This window comes from Hypanus sabinus, chromosome 23, assembly GCF_030144855.1.
Source record: "Hypanus sabinus isolate sHypSab1 chromosome 23, sHypSab1.hap1, whole genome shotgun sequence".
Taxonomy (NCBI): Eukaryota; Metazoa; Chordata; class Chondrichthyes; order Myliobatiformes; family Dasyatidae; genus Hypanus; species Hypanus sabinus.
In genome coordinates this window covers 40,158,048-40,176,417 of record NC_082728.1, presented here as the reverse complement: position 1 = coordinate 40,176,417, position 18,370 = coordinate 40,158,048, and the positions used below count along the sequence as shown (strand labels likewise).

General features: G+C 39.5%; 1 protein-coding gene across 3 annotated transcripts in view; it reads right to left on the bottom strand.

The window, feature by feature from the left end:
* wdr45b (WD repeat domain 45B) overlaps positions 1–11,868 on the bottom strand; it is a 42,534-nt gene extending 30,666 nt beyond the window's left edge. Inside the window, exons 1-3 of one of the 3 annotated variants that reach the window (XM_059948773.1) lie at positions 11,685–11,868; positions 1,009–1,104; positions 106–207 (exon numbers count right to left, since the gene is read on the bottom strand). In XM_059948773.1, the coding sequence (XP_059804756.1) occupies positions 106–207; positions 1,009–1,104; positions 11,685–11,751 (265 nt within the window). In that variant the 5' untranslated portion in view covers positions 11,752–11,868. The remainder of the gene's footprint in view (positions 1–105; positions 208–1,008; positions 1,105–11,684) is intronic. The other 2 variants (XM_059948771.1, XM_059948772.1) reach the window with 2 other exon arrangements.
* Positions 11,869–18,370: the final 6,502 nt, after the last annotated feature.

The window sequence follows — 18,370 nt, the reverse complement described above, 5'->3', positions numbered from 1 at the left end:
TCACAAACCAGCTTTCCAAGGCTTTCAGTTAGCACAAGGTCTTCTGACAAATAACGATTGACTGCTTTGAAGACTAAAATCCAATTTTCACTAAGCACACTATACCTTTATTGGGAGGATACTTGGGCTTCTTACCACCTCCAACCAAAGCTAAATAATTACATCGAAAAAGCATTTCGACATGACCAACTCCTCCTTCCATAAATTCTGCAAAAGAAAATGTCACAATTGCCTGAATGTAGACTGGTGCAATCAACATTACAAAAATACTCAAATGAGTACAGTGCAATCAAAAAATGTTGGACCTTACCAACTAATTATGCTGTGACAACACAATACATCATACATGTATGAAAAATTAATTTGGAAAATACTTACACTCAACTATGAACAAACAGAACATGCAGTCAAACTGTACTTGCAACAACTTCCACAGGAAATATCAAATGAAAGTACTTGCATTGTCACCATTAGTCATAAAATTTGAAATGGCCAAAAGGTTTTCATTGGTAAGCAGTCAGCATTAGATATTAGGAATACCATGTTTCCCTACAAACTGTCTTGTAAATATTTTATTGTTGTTAATATTAATATTTATCCAACAGATGGCACCTAACAATGAAACGATACAGTTTTGCTTTGCAGGTCAACAAGCAACAAATCCATTGTGGTGATATGTACACAACAGCTGAACACCACCTGAAAAACTGAAAATAAGACAATGGCAGAGCAAAAAGCACTCTTTGTTGCTATCATTGCCATTATTTTCAGCCATGGCTGCTGTTGAAAAGTTTGTTAAATGGTCTGAACATTAGGTTCCACTGTCATTCCAAACTAAAATGCTTTTAACATCATGATCAACCTAGCTTTAAAACTTGAACTACCCACTCATGTTCTAGATAGCAGAGATAGGATTTCTAAGTCACCCACTTGCAAGTAAAAAAAAATTCAGCACTTAATTTTTCAATTACTCTGATTAAAGCAAAAGTGATCACAAATCTGCATTACCTGACGAGCGATACGCCTCACCTTGTTTTTCCTTCTCCTTTAACGGATCAGTGTTATAAACTCGGAATCCATTTTCCATTCCACATGCAAAACAACCTGTGATTGGGAAAGAACAATGAAGACTTTCAAAATTTCATCTTGGTGATGAGGCACATCTTTTTTTAAAAAGATTAGCATTACACTGATGACATTGCAACTCAAGAAAACATGGGAACTTCATTTATTCATGAAATATGTTGTAGCTCAATCTTTTAACAGCACCACTGAGAAGCCTTCTCAATTTCATAAGTTATAGAAGAAATGGAACAATTTGTTTAAAAATGCTAAAATTCTTAAAAGTATAACACATTGTACAAGTCATGCACATGTCTTCCAACAAACTTTAATTTATAGGTTAACTGGCCAAGGTGTATATCGGTGGCAGATGGGGAGTGATGTAAAGCTGAGGAAAGGGATTACAACATTAGTGTATTTGATGGTTGCCGAAGAGACAATGAGTCAATTGACCTGGATCAGATGGATGATTAAGACTCTGCACAATAGTTGAAAAATGTTGCTAGTGGAAATAGATTTGGCACGGTATAGTGGTTAGTAAGCACAACACTTTACAGTGCCAGTGACCAGAATTCAATTCCCACTGCTGCCTATAAAGAGTTTGTACGTTCTCCCAGTGACCATGTGGGTTTCCTTCAGGTGCTCTGGTTTCCTCCCACATTGGTAGGTTAATTGGTCATTGTAGTTGTCAAGCCAGGTCAAATCAAGTCACTTTTTATTGTCATTTCAACCATAACTGCTGGTACAGTACACAGTAAAAACAAAAGCGTTTCTTTCAGGACCATGGTGCTACATGAAACAATACAAAAACTACACTGAACTACATAAAATAGTGGTCACCAACCAATCAATCACTATCAACCGGTCGATGTTTAAGACTTTCCCGGTAGATCCCAGAAAAAAAATGAAAAATGCGCACTGAGCAGAAAAGACCGGAAGTAAAACTCTGCAACCCGGAAACAACCTCTCCCCACCGACAGCTCTCCACAGCGGGAGCACTGATACACCACCATTATCCTAATCGGCATCAACCTATCTTTAATGCTCACATTACAACACTTCTCCCCCTTGAAATTCCAACATTCCCCAAATGTAAAAGAACTGGGAAACAAAAAACAGCGGTGTCATTAGCTTGCGTACCCATGAAACTTATACTAGTGTCTCAGTAACAGTTTACCAATACAAAACACCTGAAAAACGTGGCAGGTTCAACATTCAGTCTAACAAAGGAAACTGCCCATTCAAATATTCAGTCTGTCAGGAGGTTTGTGAGGGTGCTGTGCTGCAACAGAAAAAAATGATTAAATCTAAGTACAGGAGCTGTCATACTGACAGACACCTCACAGACTGTCTGACAGTAGTTATGAGCCAAATTTCAGTGAATTAGCAGAAAGTATTCAGCCCCTGTCATCACACTGAGTGCAACAGTCAATTTTTATTCATTTACTTTTCGTGTTGAAATAAAATTAAATAATGAAACATAGAATTCAAGGTGTTGTAATGTGAGCATTATAAAAACAAGTAATACCAATTAAGATAATGGTAACATAGCAACACTCTTGCTATGGAAAGCCGCCTCAAAGAGAGACTGTTTCCGGGGCTGTGAGGCTCCACTTCCGGTCCTTTCTGCCTGGTACGCTGCCTGTGTCTAAACAATTTAGTAGGTTGATCTTGCCTTTCACTAAGGCCGAGGTAGGGGATCTTGGGCTTAAAAAGGTTGGCAACCAGTAACGTGAAACAACACAAAAACTACACTAGACTACAGACCTACCCATAAATGCACCAAGTGCACAAAACAGTGCAGGCATTACTAAAAATGATAGACAATAGGCACAGTCGAGGGCAGTAAGTTGGTGTCAGTCCAGACTCTGGGTATTGAGGAGTATGACGGCTTGGGGGAAGAAAGTGTTACATAGTCTGGTCATGAGAGCCCAAATACTTCAGTGCCTTTTCCCAGATGGCAGGAGAAGAGTTTGTATGAGGGGTGCGTGGGTCCTTCATAATGCTGTTTGTTTTGCAGTTGCAGCATGTGGTGTAAATGTCTGTGATGGCGGGAAGAGAGACCCCGATGATCTTCTCAGCTGACCTCACTATCCACTGCATGGCCTTGCGATCTGAAATGGTGCAATTTCCGAACCAGGCAGTGATGCAGCTGCTCAGGATGCTCTCAATACAACATCTGTAGAATCCCATGATCAGCTAGGATTAAATTGGGGGATTACTGGGAGAAGGGCCTACTCCACACTGTATGTCTACATATATAATTTTCCCAAAAAAAGTACAACTTCCAGCTTTCAGATCTTGGATTTAAATTAGCATTGGTTTTAGAATAGTAATTTCAGGTGTGTTAGGTTGGTTGGGAGAACGTAACATTTGTTAAATTGGTCAAATTTCAATTCATCTCCAGTTTAAATATCCATTTATTTTCATCTCTCTCTCACACACTAGAATTTAGAACACTCCCTTCATTGCTACAAAGAGTGCTTAACTGAAAGGCAAAGCAGGCCTATATAACTGAATATCCTACTCCTGTTCTTATAATTTATTACACCAAGAAAAAAGTATCATATACTTAGAAGAGCATTTTATACATTTGGGGGAATACAGGTTAAACAGGATTCTGACTTGGTGTTCAGTCATAATCCCATGGATAGCAGTTTCACACCTTCAGCTTCTCAGCAAAGCATATATATTAAAATGTCTATATGCACAGTATAAAGATACCGGGCAATTCCTGGAATGGTCAGGTTGTTCGTTAGTAATGTTTGACTCATATCCACTGAAGATTAAAAGAGAACTTGATTGAAACATACAAGATGCTGAGGTGTCTTGTCTGGTGAAGATGCTTAACATGTTTCCTCGTATGGGTGAACCCTAGCAGTCGCTGCTCATAAGGGGTGGCCTTATTAAGGCAGAAAGGGCAGTTTCCTTCATATTCACAGGATTTTGGAACTGTCTTCAAAGAACTGTAGGAGAATCTTTAACATTTTTACAGCACAGTTAGATAGACACTTGATAAACAAAATGGTGAAGGATTAAGATTGAAGATTAATGGTGAAGGATTGCTAGACAGCAATGTTGAGCTTACTCACAACTATGATCTTCAGAAATACAACAGCAAGCTTAAGTGGCCAATTACTCATCTTTCTTTGCCAAGTACCACTGCATAGTTCAGTGGTGCAGACACCTGGGTCACTTACAAATGATGCCTTTGCTCTTCTATATCACCCTGTTCATACTATTACGCCAGAACCACACATTAAAATCCATGATATTGGCATGTGCTTGCCCAGTGGGACAAAAGCCCAGAAAGATATATTCAGATGTTTCTCATTAAAACCAAGCATGAAGATTTATTAAGTCTTGGAGTCAAGAAGTTGCTTTCAATTCAAAGCCGTCCTATAGTCCTAAAGCCACAATTGTATTGTTGCTGATCTCAGGTTTATTAAAATGTCTTTGATCTACAATCCTTGATATCTAACAGCATCCTCTAAAATCAAGACAATTCCAGTAATCCAACTATCCATGAGGTTTTGGGTCAAGTTTCCAGATGTAAACTACATGCCAGACTTCATGCTTTTATTCGAATATGCCAACAAGGAGGAACAAGGTTGCTATCTTCACCCTACAAAATCATCTTTGCAATGTTTTATTTTGCATTACCTAATAACAATGCAAAATCATTAAGGCTTTTCACAGGAACACAAATTGAACAATTCATACGGGCAGATATTCTAGCAGATAATGAAACATTTGAGAATGGGGCTTGCAGTAGGGCATTAAGAAAGTAGAGCCAAGCGAAACAAAGATGCACAAAAGGAGGCCAGATTTGAAGGAATTTGCAGTTAAAGAGATTGGGAAGCAGGTAAGAAACATGTCTATGATTCTAAAATAAACTCATTGCCACAACAGGAGTACTTATTGAGTGACTAATGAGCATTGGTGCAAAACAGAATATGGTCAGGTTTAGGAGGATGAGTAGTGAACCAAATATTTGGTATCTATGCTTAGCATCTACAGACGTGTGAAGACAAACATCAAAAGTTGCATTCATTCTATGTCTCATTCTAGAACTTGGAGGAACATTATTCTCAGGTTTGATGCAATAATAATATTTCAACAGATACCATGCATGTGAGATTCAGATTCTTTAGATATTCCATGACAAATTCACAACACGATCTATTAAAGAAAATCAGAACCTGCCATTACAACATAGCAGACAGCTTTCCTTATGAAGGTGATTATTGATCAAATAGATTTTTTGCAAATATTTTAAAAAATCCAGGCTTTACCTTCAACTGAAAAAAATCACACACTACAGATCACAAAGAAAATTAAGCACAATAGATCCAGATGACATCTGTGGAATGGACATTGCCTTTGACATTCTGCTTTGGCATTGCCCAAGGGGATTATTGAGTACTCAGTTTGCTGTTCTGTCAATTAAAACTCAATCATCCTCAAGAGTTTAAAAAAGTCTGATTTTCTGTTAACGTATTTAACAGAAGGGAAAAGTGTTCAGTCAAGATGACAGTGAAATTTAAAACAAATGCTAAAACACTTTACAAATATGTAATTTTAAGATAACGGAGAAAACTGAACTGGTTTTCAGGAACAGAGGCTGCACAGCAACAATACTGACCCTATGCTCCTCAGTTGATTAGAACTTGTTAACAAAGCTCAACCTTTTATTTTTTTTTTAAAAAAAAGGGTTTTTTCAGAACAGGAGAAAATCTTGAGCAAGTTGTTGAAATTGTCAATTGAACAAAAACAATCTGCAAGGACTTGAACAGGTCATCACTGATGCCATTGCCTGCATTTGTATATTTAATTATGCATGTGCAGTCGCCACAAATTCTCCTTCTTAGTTTTATGATTGCCAGTGCTGATAGCTTCACCATTCTAATCACAATATCTCAGACCTGGTGGCATTGTTTATAGCTTTAATGCCTTGTAGCTTCCATACATGGAACATTGGGTAGGTAGACAAGTCTATTTTCTACAGCTGCAATATTAACACTATCACAAGAGACGGATTTTGTAATAAAGTAATGCAGGTACCAGATTTTAGAATGGATGTCAACATGCTTACATTCTGCTAAATATTCCCAGCGCAGGATGGTCAAAATAGATCACTGCAGATATCCATTCAAGTTTACTGTATTGAAAAAGGTCAATAAAATGTCCAGTTTACATTTACACTAAGATTTGCCTTTAAAACAGTATCTTTGATGACCTCAAAAAAAACCAGGAGCTTTTCAAGCAAAATATTTTCAAAATGTAATCACGGCAATATCCCAAGAAGGAGCACAGTTATACTTCAAGAAGGGGACCAGATCATCTGAGACAGATTTCATCAGAAAATCTAAGAGGCTTGACAGAACATGAGAGGGCCAAAGGAGGAGTATTTGAAGACATAAAGTTTAGTTTGAAAGGTTTAGTTTAGGGGAAGTCAATCAGCAGAAAAGTTTGGGAGTTTTTGGCAGTGGTTGCCCATTTCAATCCTAGTTCACATGATAAAGCTGATCCAAACTTTCTACTTATCATTGGCCCTTTTACAAAAATTAGGATATCCTGTGAGAGAAACTGATATGGACTGTGAGTACCTCTTTATGTTCGAAAGATACATAAAGACTACATTACATCTTGCCATGAAGTCCAGTACCTTCATCCTTATTTGGATTTCAAGGACTAGAGGTTCAGTGATATCAGCTCTGGATTAATTGTGTCTATCAAAACCTATGGGGGAAACTGAATATTGGCAGATCTCACTATCTTCTAATTTACAGCCCTCCTCCCTTCATTTATAAAGGAAGAGCTGAAGAGCAAGTTTATTACCATCCTTGCACTAAGTAGACAGACAGAAGTACTGCCAAATTTGTGCTTAAACCTCACACATTTTTAGTGACCCATTTCTTAAGGGCAACCTTTTAGGCAAATGACCCAACAGCAAAAGGACTTTATTGCAGTACATAACCCACACTAACATGCTTGTATTTCAACACATTACAGATCTAATCGTGCACTTCATTGTGAATTCAAGCTCAGGAAATGATTCACAATACGATATATTAGCTAACAAAGATTATTGCTTTTTAAATAGTGCTGCTGATTCAGTAAATGCATCTTTAAGCAAGTTTGGGTAGTTATTTCCTCCCATACTTTGCTGTTGTCTGCTTTTTCCATTCCGTCCACGGGCTTTCTACTTACATTCAGGGAAACAAGTTAGACAGTAGTAAATTAGTAGAGAATATATCTAACCCTTCCCACAATTTATGGATGTATTTAAATCCCTGTCATTAGGATATATTATCCCTCTAATTTCAGCCATTTCCTTTTGACTTGCCCTTTAATAATATTGGCAAAAATAATCATTTTCTTCTTCACTACTGTACAATGTAAGCATAATGAATTTTGTTGAAATTTCTGCTTCAAATTCTCTCAACTGTTTAACAGCAGCTTCATTTGGCATCTAGGCCTGAGCCACCTTAGCCTAACACCTTATCCTATTCCTTCAAATTAAACCAAAAGTCATAGGAATGTAGAATCCCCCCCATACCCTTTAGCACCAGCTGCAAGTCATGGACCCTCTAATACAGCACCGATCTAAAACCAGCCAGTTCAATACCCCAAGCAAGAATGTCATGCCTAAATTCAAATTTAAAACCAAAAATACAAGGTCATGAATAGATTCAAAGATAGATCAAGGGCCAGATTTCACAGTAAATAATGGTGAAATTACTAGTAAAATGGACACAGCAGCAAATTGTGCTTGCACGTAGTAGTTAATCATTAAGTTGCTGCCCTGACTATTCAAACTACTGCTTCTGAGTTTAGACTCAGTCCAAAGAATTAAAACAATATATTGCACAAATAAAATTAGGTACACTGGTCAAAGGATAAGAATTCAAAGTACATTTATTATCAAAGTATGTATAACAGTATACAACCCTGAGATTTGTCTTCCCCACAGACAGCCATGAATCTCAGAGTTTTGATCAAAACACAAGCAGAGTTTCACAACTTCAAACAAACAGATTACATATAATAAGAGGCCAGAAGTAACTTTGTTACTATACATAAACACTCAATACTAAATTAAAGAATAAACAAAGCAGTCAAGCTCATCACTAACCTATAAGGAAATATGATACTATGAAGCTCCACTGACACTTATTTGTACTTGACATTATTGTAATTTGCACAGAGTTAAGTTAATCCTGAAAAAACATGAACAATGTGAAATAAAAATAGGAAATGCTGGAAACACTCAGCCCCCATCAAAAGACTAACAGCTAACATGAAGAATCTTCATCAGAACCAACAAGGGGAAGGCGAAAGTTCCTTTATTTACTTCATTTCCGATTCTGACAGAGCCTTTGAAACCAAAGTTTTTATGCATCAGATTTACAATATATCCACATACTTATTTTTACTTCCATGAACGATGAGGGGTTGGATGAAGAAACAGGACAGAAGGGACTTAAGTAAGGTACGGTTGCATGGAGACGGAGGAAGTGTATTGGCATGGATAGTGGATTGGCTAACCGATAGAAGGCAGAGAGCTGATATAAATGGGTGTTTCGCTGGTTGGCAGTCAGTGGTGAGTGGGGCGTCACAGGGATCAGTGCTGGGCCTGCGGCTGTTTACCATTTACATTGATGATTTGGAAGAGGGGATACAGCAAAATTTGCTGATGACACTAACCTGAGTGGAAAAGCAAATTGTACAGAGGATGTGGAGAGTCTGCAGAGGGATATAGATAGGTTAAGTGAGTGGGCCAAGGTCTGGCAGATGGAATACAACAATGCTAAATGCAAGATCATCCAGTTTGGAAGGAATAATAGAAGAGAAGATTATTATTTAAATAGTGAAAGATTGAAGCATGCTGTTGTGCAGAGGGACCTGGGAGTGCTTGTTCATGAATCGCAAAAAGTCAGCTTGCAGGTATTCATTGCTAGAAGGATTGAATTCAAGAGCGGGGAGGTCATGCTGCAACTATGCAGGGTACCAGTGCGACCACACCTGGAGTATTGTGTGCAGTTCTAGTCTCCTTACTTGAGGAAGGATATACTGGCTTTGGAGGCGGTGCAGAGGAGGTTCACCAGGTTGATTCCAGAGATGAAGGCGTTAACCTATGAGGAGAGATTGAGTAGCCTGGAACTACGCTCTCTGGAATTCAGAAGAATAGTGGGGGATCTTATAAAAACATACAAAATTTAGAAAGGGATAGACAAGACAGAAGTAGGAGAGTTGTTTCCATTGGTAGGTGAGACTAGAACTAGGGGACATTTTCTCAAGATTCAGGGGAGAAGATTTAGAATGGAGATGAGGAGAAACTGTTTTTCCCAGAGAATGGTGAATCTGTGGAGTTCTCTGCCCAGGGAAGTAGTTGAGGGTTCTACACTAAATATATTTAAGAATCCGTTAGATAGATTTTTACATAGTAGGGGAATTAAGGGTTATGGGGAAAAGGCAGGTAGATGGAGCTGAGTTTACGGACAGATCAGCCATGATCTTAATGAATGACAGAGCAGGCTTGATGGGCTGGATGGCCTACTCCTGCTCCTATTTCTTATGTTCTTAAATACACAGTTAGTAGCTTCTAAAAACAATAATCAACAACAGCCAGCTTTGGGATTTAACTTCCATTACTTGTTATACCAAATTCACCAATATCAGAATCTAATTCCAAAAGACTGAAATTCTGAGATTCCACCAATTGTAATAATTCAATAATTTCCAAAGTGCGTGTATTTTCTTAACTGTACAGGCTTTAGCAGGCATGGGTTACAGAAATTCTGTTTATCAATGAAAGTTAACTTACTAAGAAACTGATTAGCGAAGACCATTTAAATTAAAAAATGCAACTCTACATTTTAGGTCATCGTCTTCAATGAATTTTAAGGTTTGTCTATTTACAGGTAGTTAATAGGAACTTTATTAAAGTGCTTTCTTGATAAACTCACTTTTAAGCTTTCTTTAAAAACACTCCATCTGATTCCTATTCAAAGACGTTTTACTGGTGTTTTAATAAATATACTGTAATGTGCCCAATGACTGCAATGATCCACAACAAAAGACTCAATCATATCTAAGAAAAGATGTGCTGGAATTGGACAGGGTTCCAAGGAGGTTCACAAGGATGATTCCAGGAATGAAAGGGTTATCACACAAGGAACATTTGATGGCTCTAGGTCTGTTCTCACTGTAATTTAAAAGGATGGGTGGGGGGAGGGATCTCACTGAAACCTTGCGAATGTTGAAAAGCCTAGACAGAGTAGATGTGGAAAGGATGTTTCCCATTGTGGGGGGAGTCTAGGACAAGAGGGCACAGCCTCAAGATAGAGGGGCATCCATTTAAAACAGAGATGAGGAGAAATCACCCAGAGGGTGGTGTATTTGTGGAATTTCTTATCACAGACAGCTCTAGAGGCCAGGTCATTGGTGTATTTAAGGCAGAGCTTGATAGATTCTTGATTGGCCACGGCATCAAAGGTTACAGGGAAAAGGCTGAAGAGGGAAAAACGTATCAGCCATGATTGAATGGCAGAACAGACTCAATAGGCCAAATAGCCTAATTCTGCTCCGAAGTCTTGTGGTCTTAATGGTGGAAGAATATTTTTCCTCATTGGAAAGTTGTGACAGGAACCAACGTTGGAGCCCTTGATATTAGAAATACAGATTAATTTGGATGTGACTGTAGAAAGTACGAGTAAGTTTGTAGATGATACAAAAATTGGTGTTGCACACAGTACAGAAGATTATCCACAGCAAAATATAGATTAGCTGTAAAGTTGGGCAGAGAATTGTCAGATGGAACTTAATTCTGGCAAGTGCAGGGAGATGCATTTTGGGAAGTCAAATAGGGACAGGTCATAAACAGCAAATAGTTGTGGACTAAGGAATGGGACAGAAACACGCTGAGGGCCAAGTCCATAACTCCCAAAAATTGGTAGCGAGGTAGACAGGATAGTGAAGAAAGCTCCAGCTTACGAGTCTTCATAGGTCAAGGAACAGAATAAAAGATGGGAGATCATAAAAAGTGCACTATGTGCAGGTCTGGTCACCGGACTATTGCAAAAATGCTTTGCATTGGAGGAAATGCAGAGCAGATTCCCAAGACATTGCCTGGATTGGACTTCAGTTGTGGGGAGAGATCGGAGAGGCTGGGCTTGTTTTCCTTTAGTAGGAGGAGGCCAAGCAGTAATCTCATAATTACTGAGACATAGATTATGAGACATAATTATGAGAAATTATGAGACATAGATAAGATGGTCTGAATCACTTTCTTCAATGCTAGAAGTATCAAAAACAAGAGGACATAGATTTAAAGCGAAAGGAAGAAGGTAGAAAGGAGATTTCAAGGGAAAGTTATTTCATTTATACGGAGAAGGGTTGCTATATGGAAAGGGCTGGAAGAGAGTGGTGGAGTCACATGTTAGATAGATAACTGGACAGACACTTGAAAAGATAAGACACAGAAGGTGAAGTAAATGCGATCAATGTCGGAGGCTAAAAGGGTCGGCCATAAATGTAGCGGGCCGAAGGGTTCGTTAGTGTCGCACACCCCACTGACTCCCAGGTGAGCCGTGCTCAAGGCAAGGCGCCGCACTCACCGTGGTCCTGGTTGAAGCCGGCGTACAGCAGGCCGTTGCCGTGCGGGTTGGCCGGCAGTAGGTCCATCGCTCCACCGCCCCTCAGCTGGACGCCACCATCGCCTCGGCCCGTGCGCCCACTTCCGGCGTCCGCTGCTCAGCCAGCGCTCCCAATCAAACACCGCACCACCGAGCGCGCAGGCTAACCAGCCGAGCACCGCGCAGCTCGCTCGCTCGCTCTAAACCAGTGGTTCTCAAACTTTCTTTGGGTCACCGCCCCCTTGGCTCCCAGACAGCATCCCCAGCACCTCCCTTTCCAGCTAAATAACTTTGATTTATGATGCATAAATCTCTAAATAACTTTGATTTATGATGCATAGCGAAAGAAAATAGGAGCTGAAAATCCAAAGCAGTGACAAATGCTTGCAAAAAATATTCAAGTGTATTTAAAACTACAAATAAATTTACTTAATTACTGTAAAAGCCGTTTTCGTCAACAATTTTTGAGCTTATATTAGTAGTCCAACTATTAACTGACATTGCTTTTTCAGCTTTCAATAAGATGGAAGGATTTGGTGCAGTGATATCTTTTCAACATCAGGGTGAATGTTTCTCAGAAGGGAGTCTCAGGTCTCTAAGTTCAGTAATTCGCAGTTTGTTTCGTTGCTTTGGAAAAAGTTGGGCGACTACACTGAAACCACACCACTTAGTATGATGTTGGAAAAGCAATAAGGAACAGCTTAACATGCAGGATAGCAATGAGATCTCTTTCTGTAATCAAAAGTCTTGATATGATTTTTTTGAACCTCAGCTTTAGCTCTAAGTCATTTGTAGTGAGAACTGTTCTTCCTCCATCTTTCCTGCTAATTCTTAATTACAAGTGTTCAGGAATGGATTTGTTACGCAAACTGGAATTTGGATTGAGAAAAGCTCCTGAAATCTCTCTGGCGTGTCTTTATGCAGGTCACCCAAGTGTGCACAGCATACTTGAAGATCATCATTTAGTATTCTTTCTCTTCCAGCTCAGAGAGGTTCAGAATTTGGAAAATGTGGCTTAGGCCAACATTGCAGTTAAATCAGGTTAACCTGGACAAAGATGTGGAGATGACTGATTTGACTTTGATAAGATTCACATCATTGCCTGGCAATTGAAGACTGATCTCATTAAACTTTGTTGTTGTCTGTGAATTATACAGTAAATGGAAAATATGTTAGATACAGCTTTTTTCAAAAAATAGTAATAGCCCCACAGAGATGTTCTGTAATTGATGGTGCCCCGTTTGTGGCACAAGCAAGAATGTTGTGAGCATAAAGTTCCTTAGCAATCTGAAATATTGACTCCCCCTTCATATCTGTTTCTAGTCCCCTTGCAAATAACAACTTTTGAATCACGTGTTCTTCGTTAATGAAGTGAACATAAACAAGAAGCAAAGATTCATTACCTGGCAAAATTGATTTGTCTAACTGCAGAGCAACCTTGTTGTGCTAAGTATATTGCGCAACGTGTCTTCCACATTCATCTTTGAACAGAGCTGCCCCTGAGCAAAATTGTTCCTCTCCAGTTGTATGGGGCTTTTTCAGATTTAGCAATGAAAAGTTGTACGAAGCACACAAACCATCACTATTTTTTGTGAAGTGCTGGCAAACATGTTTTGACATGTTTTCCATTTCTGAAAGTTTTCACAAAGTAACTGAAAATAATCCAAGTTCTTGTTTGCTTTATCAGAGTGGATTCACTTCAAATGTTCAAGGAACCTGGACAGTTCAATTGCCTCACTTGAAAAAAATATTTTTTCACCCAACAGACACTTTGGCCGCTGTTGGTTGCTTGGTATAAATCCATATTTCAGATACTCCACACTATACTGTCTATATGTCTTTTTAGTGGAAAACCAGGTTCAAGAAAAGTTATTACCTCTCAACCATAAGGCTTTTGAACCAGTGGGATAACTTCACTTGCCCCATCACTGAACAGTTCCCACAAACCATGGATTCATTTTCAAAGACTCTTCATCTCATGTTCTCAATATTTACAGCTTGTTTATTTATTTACTTAATTTGTGTTTGCACAGATTTTAGTCTTTTGCACATTGTGTCTGTCCTTTTGGGTACGGTCTTTCATTGATTCTATTATGGTTCTTGGATTATTGAATATACCTGCAAGAAAACAAATTTCAGGGTTACACGGTGACATATAATTATTTTGTATCGGTAAATGGAGCTTGTCAGCCTGGGAAGGCAGTCCATCTAAGAGTTGGAAAACTCTGATTTCGAACCTCCGCCGCCTTGCGGCCATATCCATTCATGGGAAAGGCTTCGAGAGTAAGCTCTGAGGACAAATCGGAGCTGGAGTCCCTAAGGTAGTCCAACATTGTCTTCAACCTCATTCTGGCAACTCCTGCGAAGACACTGGTGCCAAGTTGTATCGGTCCTTGCCCTTCCCTTGGACAACATTAGTGGCGCGGAGAGGGGAGACTTGCAGCATGGGCAACTGCCGGTCTTCCATACAATCCTGCCCAGGCCTGCACCCTGGAGAAGACTTTTCAGGTGCAGAGCTATGGTCTCACGAGACTAATGGATGCCATACAAAAATAATTAGTTTGATGATAAATGTACTTTCCACTTGTACTTTGTTTGGCTTGCTTCAGCTATTTCACTATGGATTAATAACCATGGTCAGTCACCTACTGTTTAATTCCAATTTCAAGTGTTGCGATCAATAAAGGGGAAAGCTATGTTGTCATCATCATAGCTCAGGCCAAACCTCTCTGCCTGAGGGTACATAAAGTGGGGCAACAAGATCTCAGTTCGGCTGTGGGTTAGAGAAATATGGTTAACACCATTCAAAAGGGCAAATTCTGAACTTTACCCCATTGAATGCCATACCCTAATTCACAGCAATAGCATTACTGCTTGATTAGAGTGTGGGAACTGCCCTAACTAATTCTGTCATACAGTAGTGAACAGCAATAGCATTAATGCTTGATTAGAGTATGGGAACTGCACTAACTAATACTGTCGTACAGTAGTGAACAGCAATAACATGTGGCCCAGGCCTGGAAATAGCCTGATTTCTTCAGTTCAGATTTCTCATGATATGCCAAATTCCAAAATGTCAGTTCAACAATTATAACACAATCCAAGTAAAGTCTATGAGGACAATCAGTTAGCAAGAGATGAGGTGATTACGTGATGATCATAATCAAATATGAGGCACTGAGGATCGAATGCTTATAATAAGAGATTAATTTCCTAAATTAAGCCTGTAATCCCTCAGCTGCTCTCACATACTACTGAGGACCACCTACAGCCCCGTTCATCTTTATCAGCCCCTTAGAACCTCCCATCAGCCCACTAATAAAAGCATCAATACTATATCATAGTCTGCGGTGTAGACATACATGTAGCTCAATATCTCTATGCAGTTGGTTAGATCAAACCTAAATTATATTTTCTTTGCACAATTTGGGTGTTTCCTTGGAGGTGAAGAGCTATGATAAACTGGAGATACACACTAAGACAGGCAGCGTTTGTGCAGAAAAGAAAATGGATTTCACAGCAGTTCTGCTAACCAAAGACAAGTGACATGAAATGTTAACTGCTTTTCTATCAACACTTATAGGGTGCAAATCCTCTTTGGACCATTTACCATATCTTTCCAGTTCAGGTGTCTGATGAGAAACCACCCACCTACTTTGATTGGCTCCATCTGCTGAATCTACTTCTTTACTGGGGGCAAACTATGACATGGCTGCCAACCCTTTTGTTCCATCGCTGTCATCTCACTTGAGTCGCTTGAGGTTGTTGTAGTGTCTGTGTCATGTTCATCCTGGAATTCCTACTAATCAACTGGCTTTTGTGTTTCCTGACAACTTGAACCCCTCTCTTTGGCAGTTTGAGGTGCTCACCTACTTCAATTACACCGATGCCTGAGAGGAAAGTGATAATCAGCCTCAATGACTATCGTCCAGTCACACTGACATCCACTGATGAACTGCTTTGAGAGATTGGTCATGAAATACCTTTAAATATCAACTCCAGTCTCGGGGTGACTTGGATTCATTCCAATTTGCCTACGAACAAACCAGCTTAACAGCAAATACCATTTCATTGCTTCTTCACTCAGCTCTGGAACATCTGGGCAGTGAAGATGCATACACCAGGATGCTCTTCATTGACTACAGCTCTATCATCCCCTCAGTACTAATCCATAAGCTCCAAGACCTAGGCCTTGATAACTCATTATGCAACTGGATCCTGGATTTCCTCGTTTGCAGAGCCCAGTCAGTTCGGATTGGTGACAATGCCTCCTTCACAACCACCATTAGTATAGGCATGGGCTGATCCCTCCACTCTACTCGCTTTGTACTTCTGACTGTCAGGCTGAGTGCTGCTCCAGTGCTGACAAAACCACGTTGTTGGCTGAATCAAAGGCAATGATGAATCAGCATATAGGAGGGAGATTGATCGAATGGTGCCACAACAAGGACAACAAAACTACAGAGCTGATTATTGACTACAGGAGGAAGAAACGGGAGGTCCATGAGCCAGACCTCATTGGGGAACAGAGATGAAGAGGGCCAGTAACTTTAAGTTCCTTGGTTTTATCATTTCAAAGGACCAGCACATGAGCACCATTACAAAGCAGTGATTCTACTTTCTTAGAAGTTTGCACAGATTCTGCATGTCAACTAAAATCTTGACAAACTTCTATAGTTGCACACTGGAGAGTATCCTAACTGATTGCATCATGGAAACACCAATGCCCAGGAACAGAAAATGGTGGATACAGCCTAGTCTATGGCAGGCAAAGCCCTCTCCACCATTGTTCTCACCTGTAAAGTGCACTGCCAGAAGAAAGCAGCATCCATTATCAAGGACCCCCACCATCCAGGCCATTCTTTCTACTCACTACTGCTATTGGGAAGGAGGTACAGCAGGCTTACATTCCACACCACCAGGTTCAGGAAGAGTTGTTATCCTTCAACCATCAGGCTCCTGAACCAGAGTGGATAGCTCCACTCAACACTGAACTGATTCCCTAACCTATGGACTCACTTTCAAGGACTCTATATCTCATGTTCTCGGTATTATTTATCTGTCTATTTATTATGTGTATTTGTTTTTTCTCGTATGTGCACTTTGTCTTCTTATGCACATTGATTGTCAGTTTTGTATGTAGTTTTTCACTGATTCTGCTATATTTCTCTCTTCTACTGTGAATGCCTGCAAGAAAATGAATTCCAGAGTGATATGCGGTGACATACACATACTTTGAACTTTTACACATACTTTGTACATTTACTTAGAACATTGAACGTTGATATATTTCATTCTGATTTCTTCATCTATTTTATCAATTTGAAATGCTTTGTTCACAAATGAACCCAAATCCTCAGTCATCCACTCACGTGCAGCAGCTGGAAGTTTCATTTCCCCTTTTACTGAAGTAGTTCATCTGATCTGGCCATGATGTTAAATTCCCGACACAGAACACTTAAATTGAACTTGATTGTGCCATTAGATTGCAACCAAAATTCCTGTATCACACACAAATGTCATTCAGTCAACTGCACGATCAAATAACTTCACTCAAGAGGTATCAGTTGAATTGTATGATCAAACAATAATAATCCAGATTCAAGAAGTGTCATGTCTGTTACTGAAAGTAAAAAGTTTCTAGAAAAATACTGCGGTAACTGCGCTGTAATTACTGGAAAATTCACTGAACAATTACACGTAAATAGTTGATTATTTAAAAATATTAGCAAGCACAGGAAAGTTAAACTACAAGGGAAATGAGAATTCTACACCCCAATACAACAACTTCTGCATTGTAGTCATATATAATCAGAATCAGAATCAGGTTTATTATCAGCGGCATGTGACGTGAAATTTGTTAACTTAGCAGCAGCAGTTCAATGCAATATGTTATATAGAAGAAAAAAAAGCAAAATAAAATAATAATAAATAAATCAATGACAGTATATGTATAGTGAACAGATTAAAAATCATGCAAAAGCAGAAATAATGTATATTTTTAAAAAGTGATGTAGTGTTCATGAGTTCAATGTTCATTTAGGAATTGGATAGCAGAGGGGAAGAAGCTGTTCCTGAATTGCTGAGTGTGTGCCTTCAGGCTTCTGTACCTCCTACCTGATGGTAACAGTGAGAAAGGGGCACGCCCTGGGTGCTGGAGTTCCTTAATAATGGATGCTGCCTTTCTGAGACACCACTCCTTTAAGATGTTCTGAGTACTTTGTTGGCTAGTACCCAAGATGGAGCTGACTAAATTTAAAACCCTGTGCAGTTTCTTTCGGTCCTCTGCAGTAGCCCCTCAATACCAGACAGTGATGCAGCATATCAGAATGCTCTCCACGGTACATCTATAGAAGTTTTTGAGTGTATTTGTTGACATACCAAACCTCTTCAAACTCTTAATGAAGTGTATCTGTTGTCTTGCCTTCTATATAACTGCTTTGGTATGTAGGGACTAGGTTAGATCCTCAGAGATCCTGACAACCAAGAACGAAACTGCTCACTCTCTCCATTTCTGATCCCTCTATGAGGACTGGTATGTGTTCCTTTGTCTTATCCTTCTGGAAGTCCACAATCAGCTCTTTCGTCTTACTGACGTTGAGTGCCAGGTTGTTGCTGGGACACCACTCCACTAGTTGGCATATCTCACTCCTGTACGCCCTCTTGTC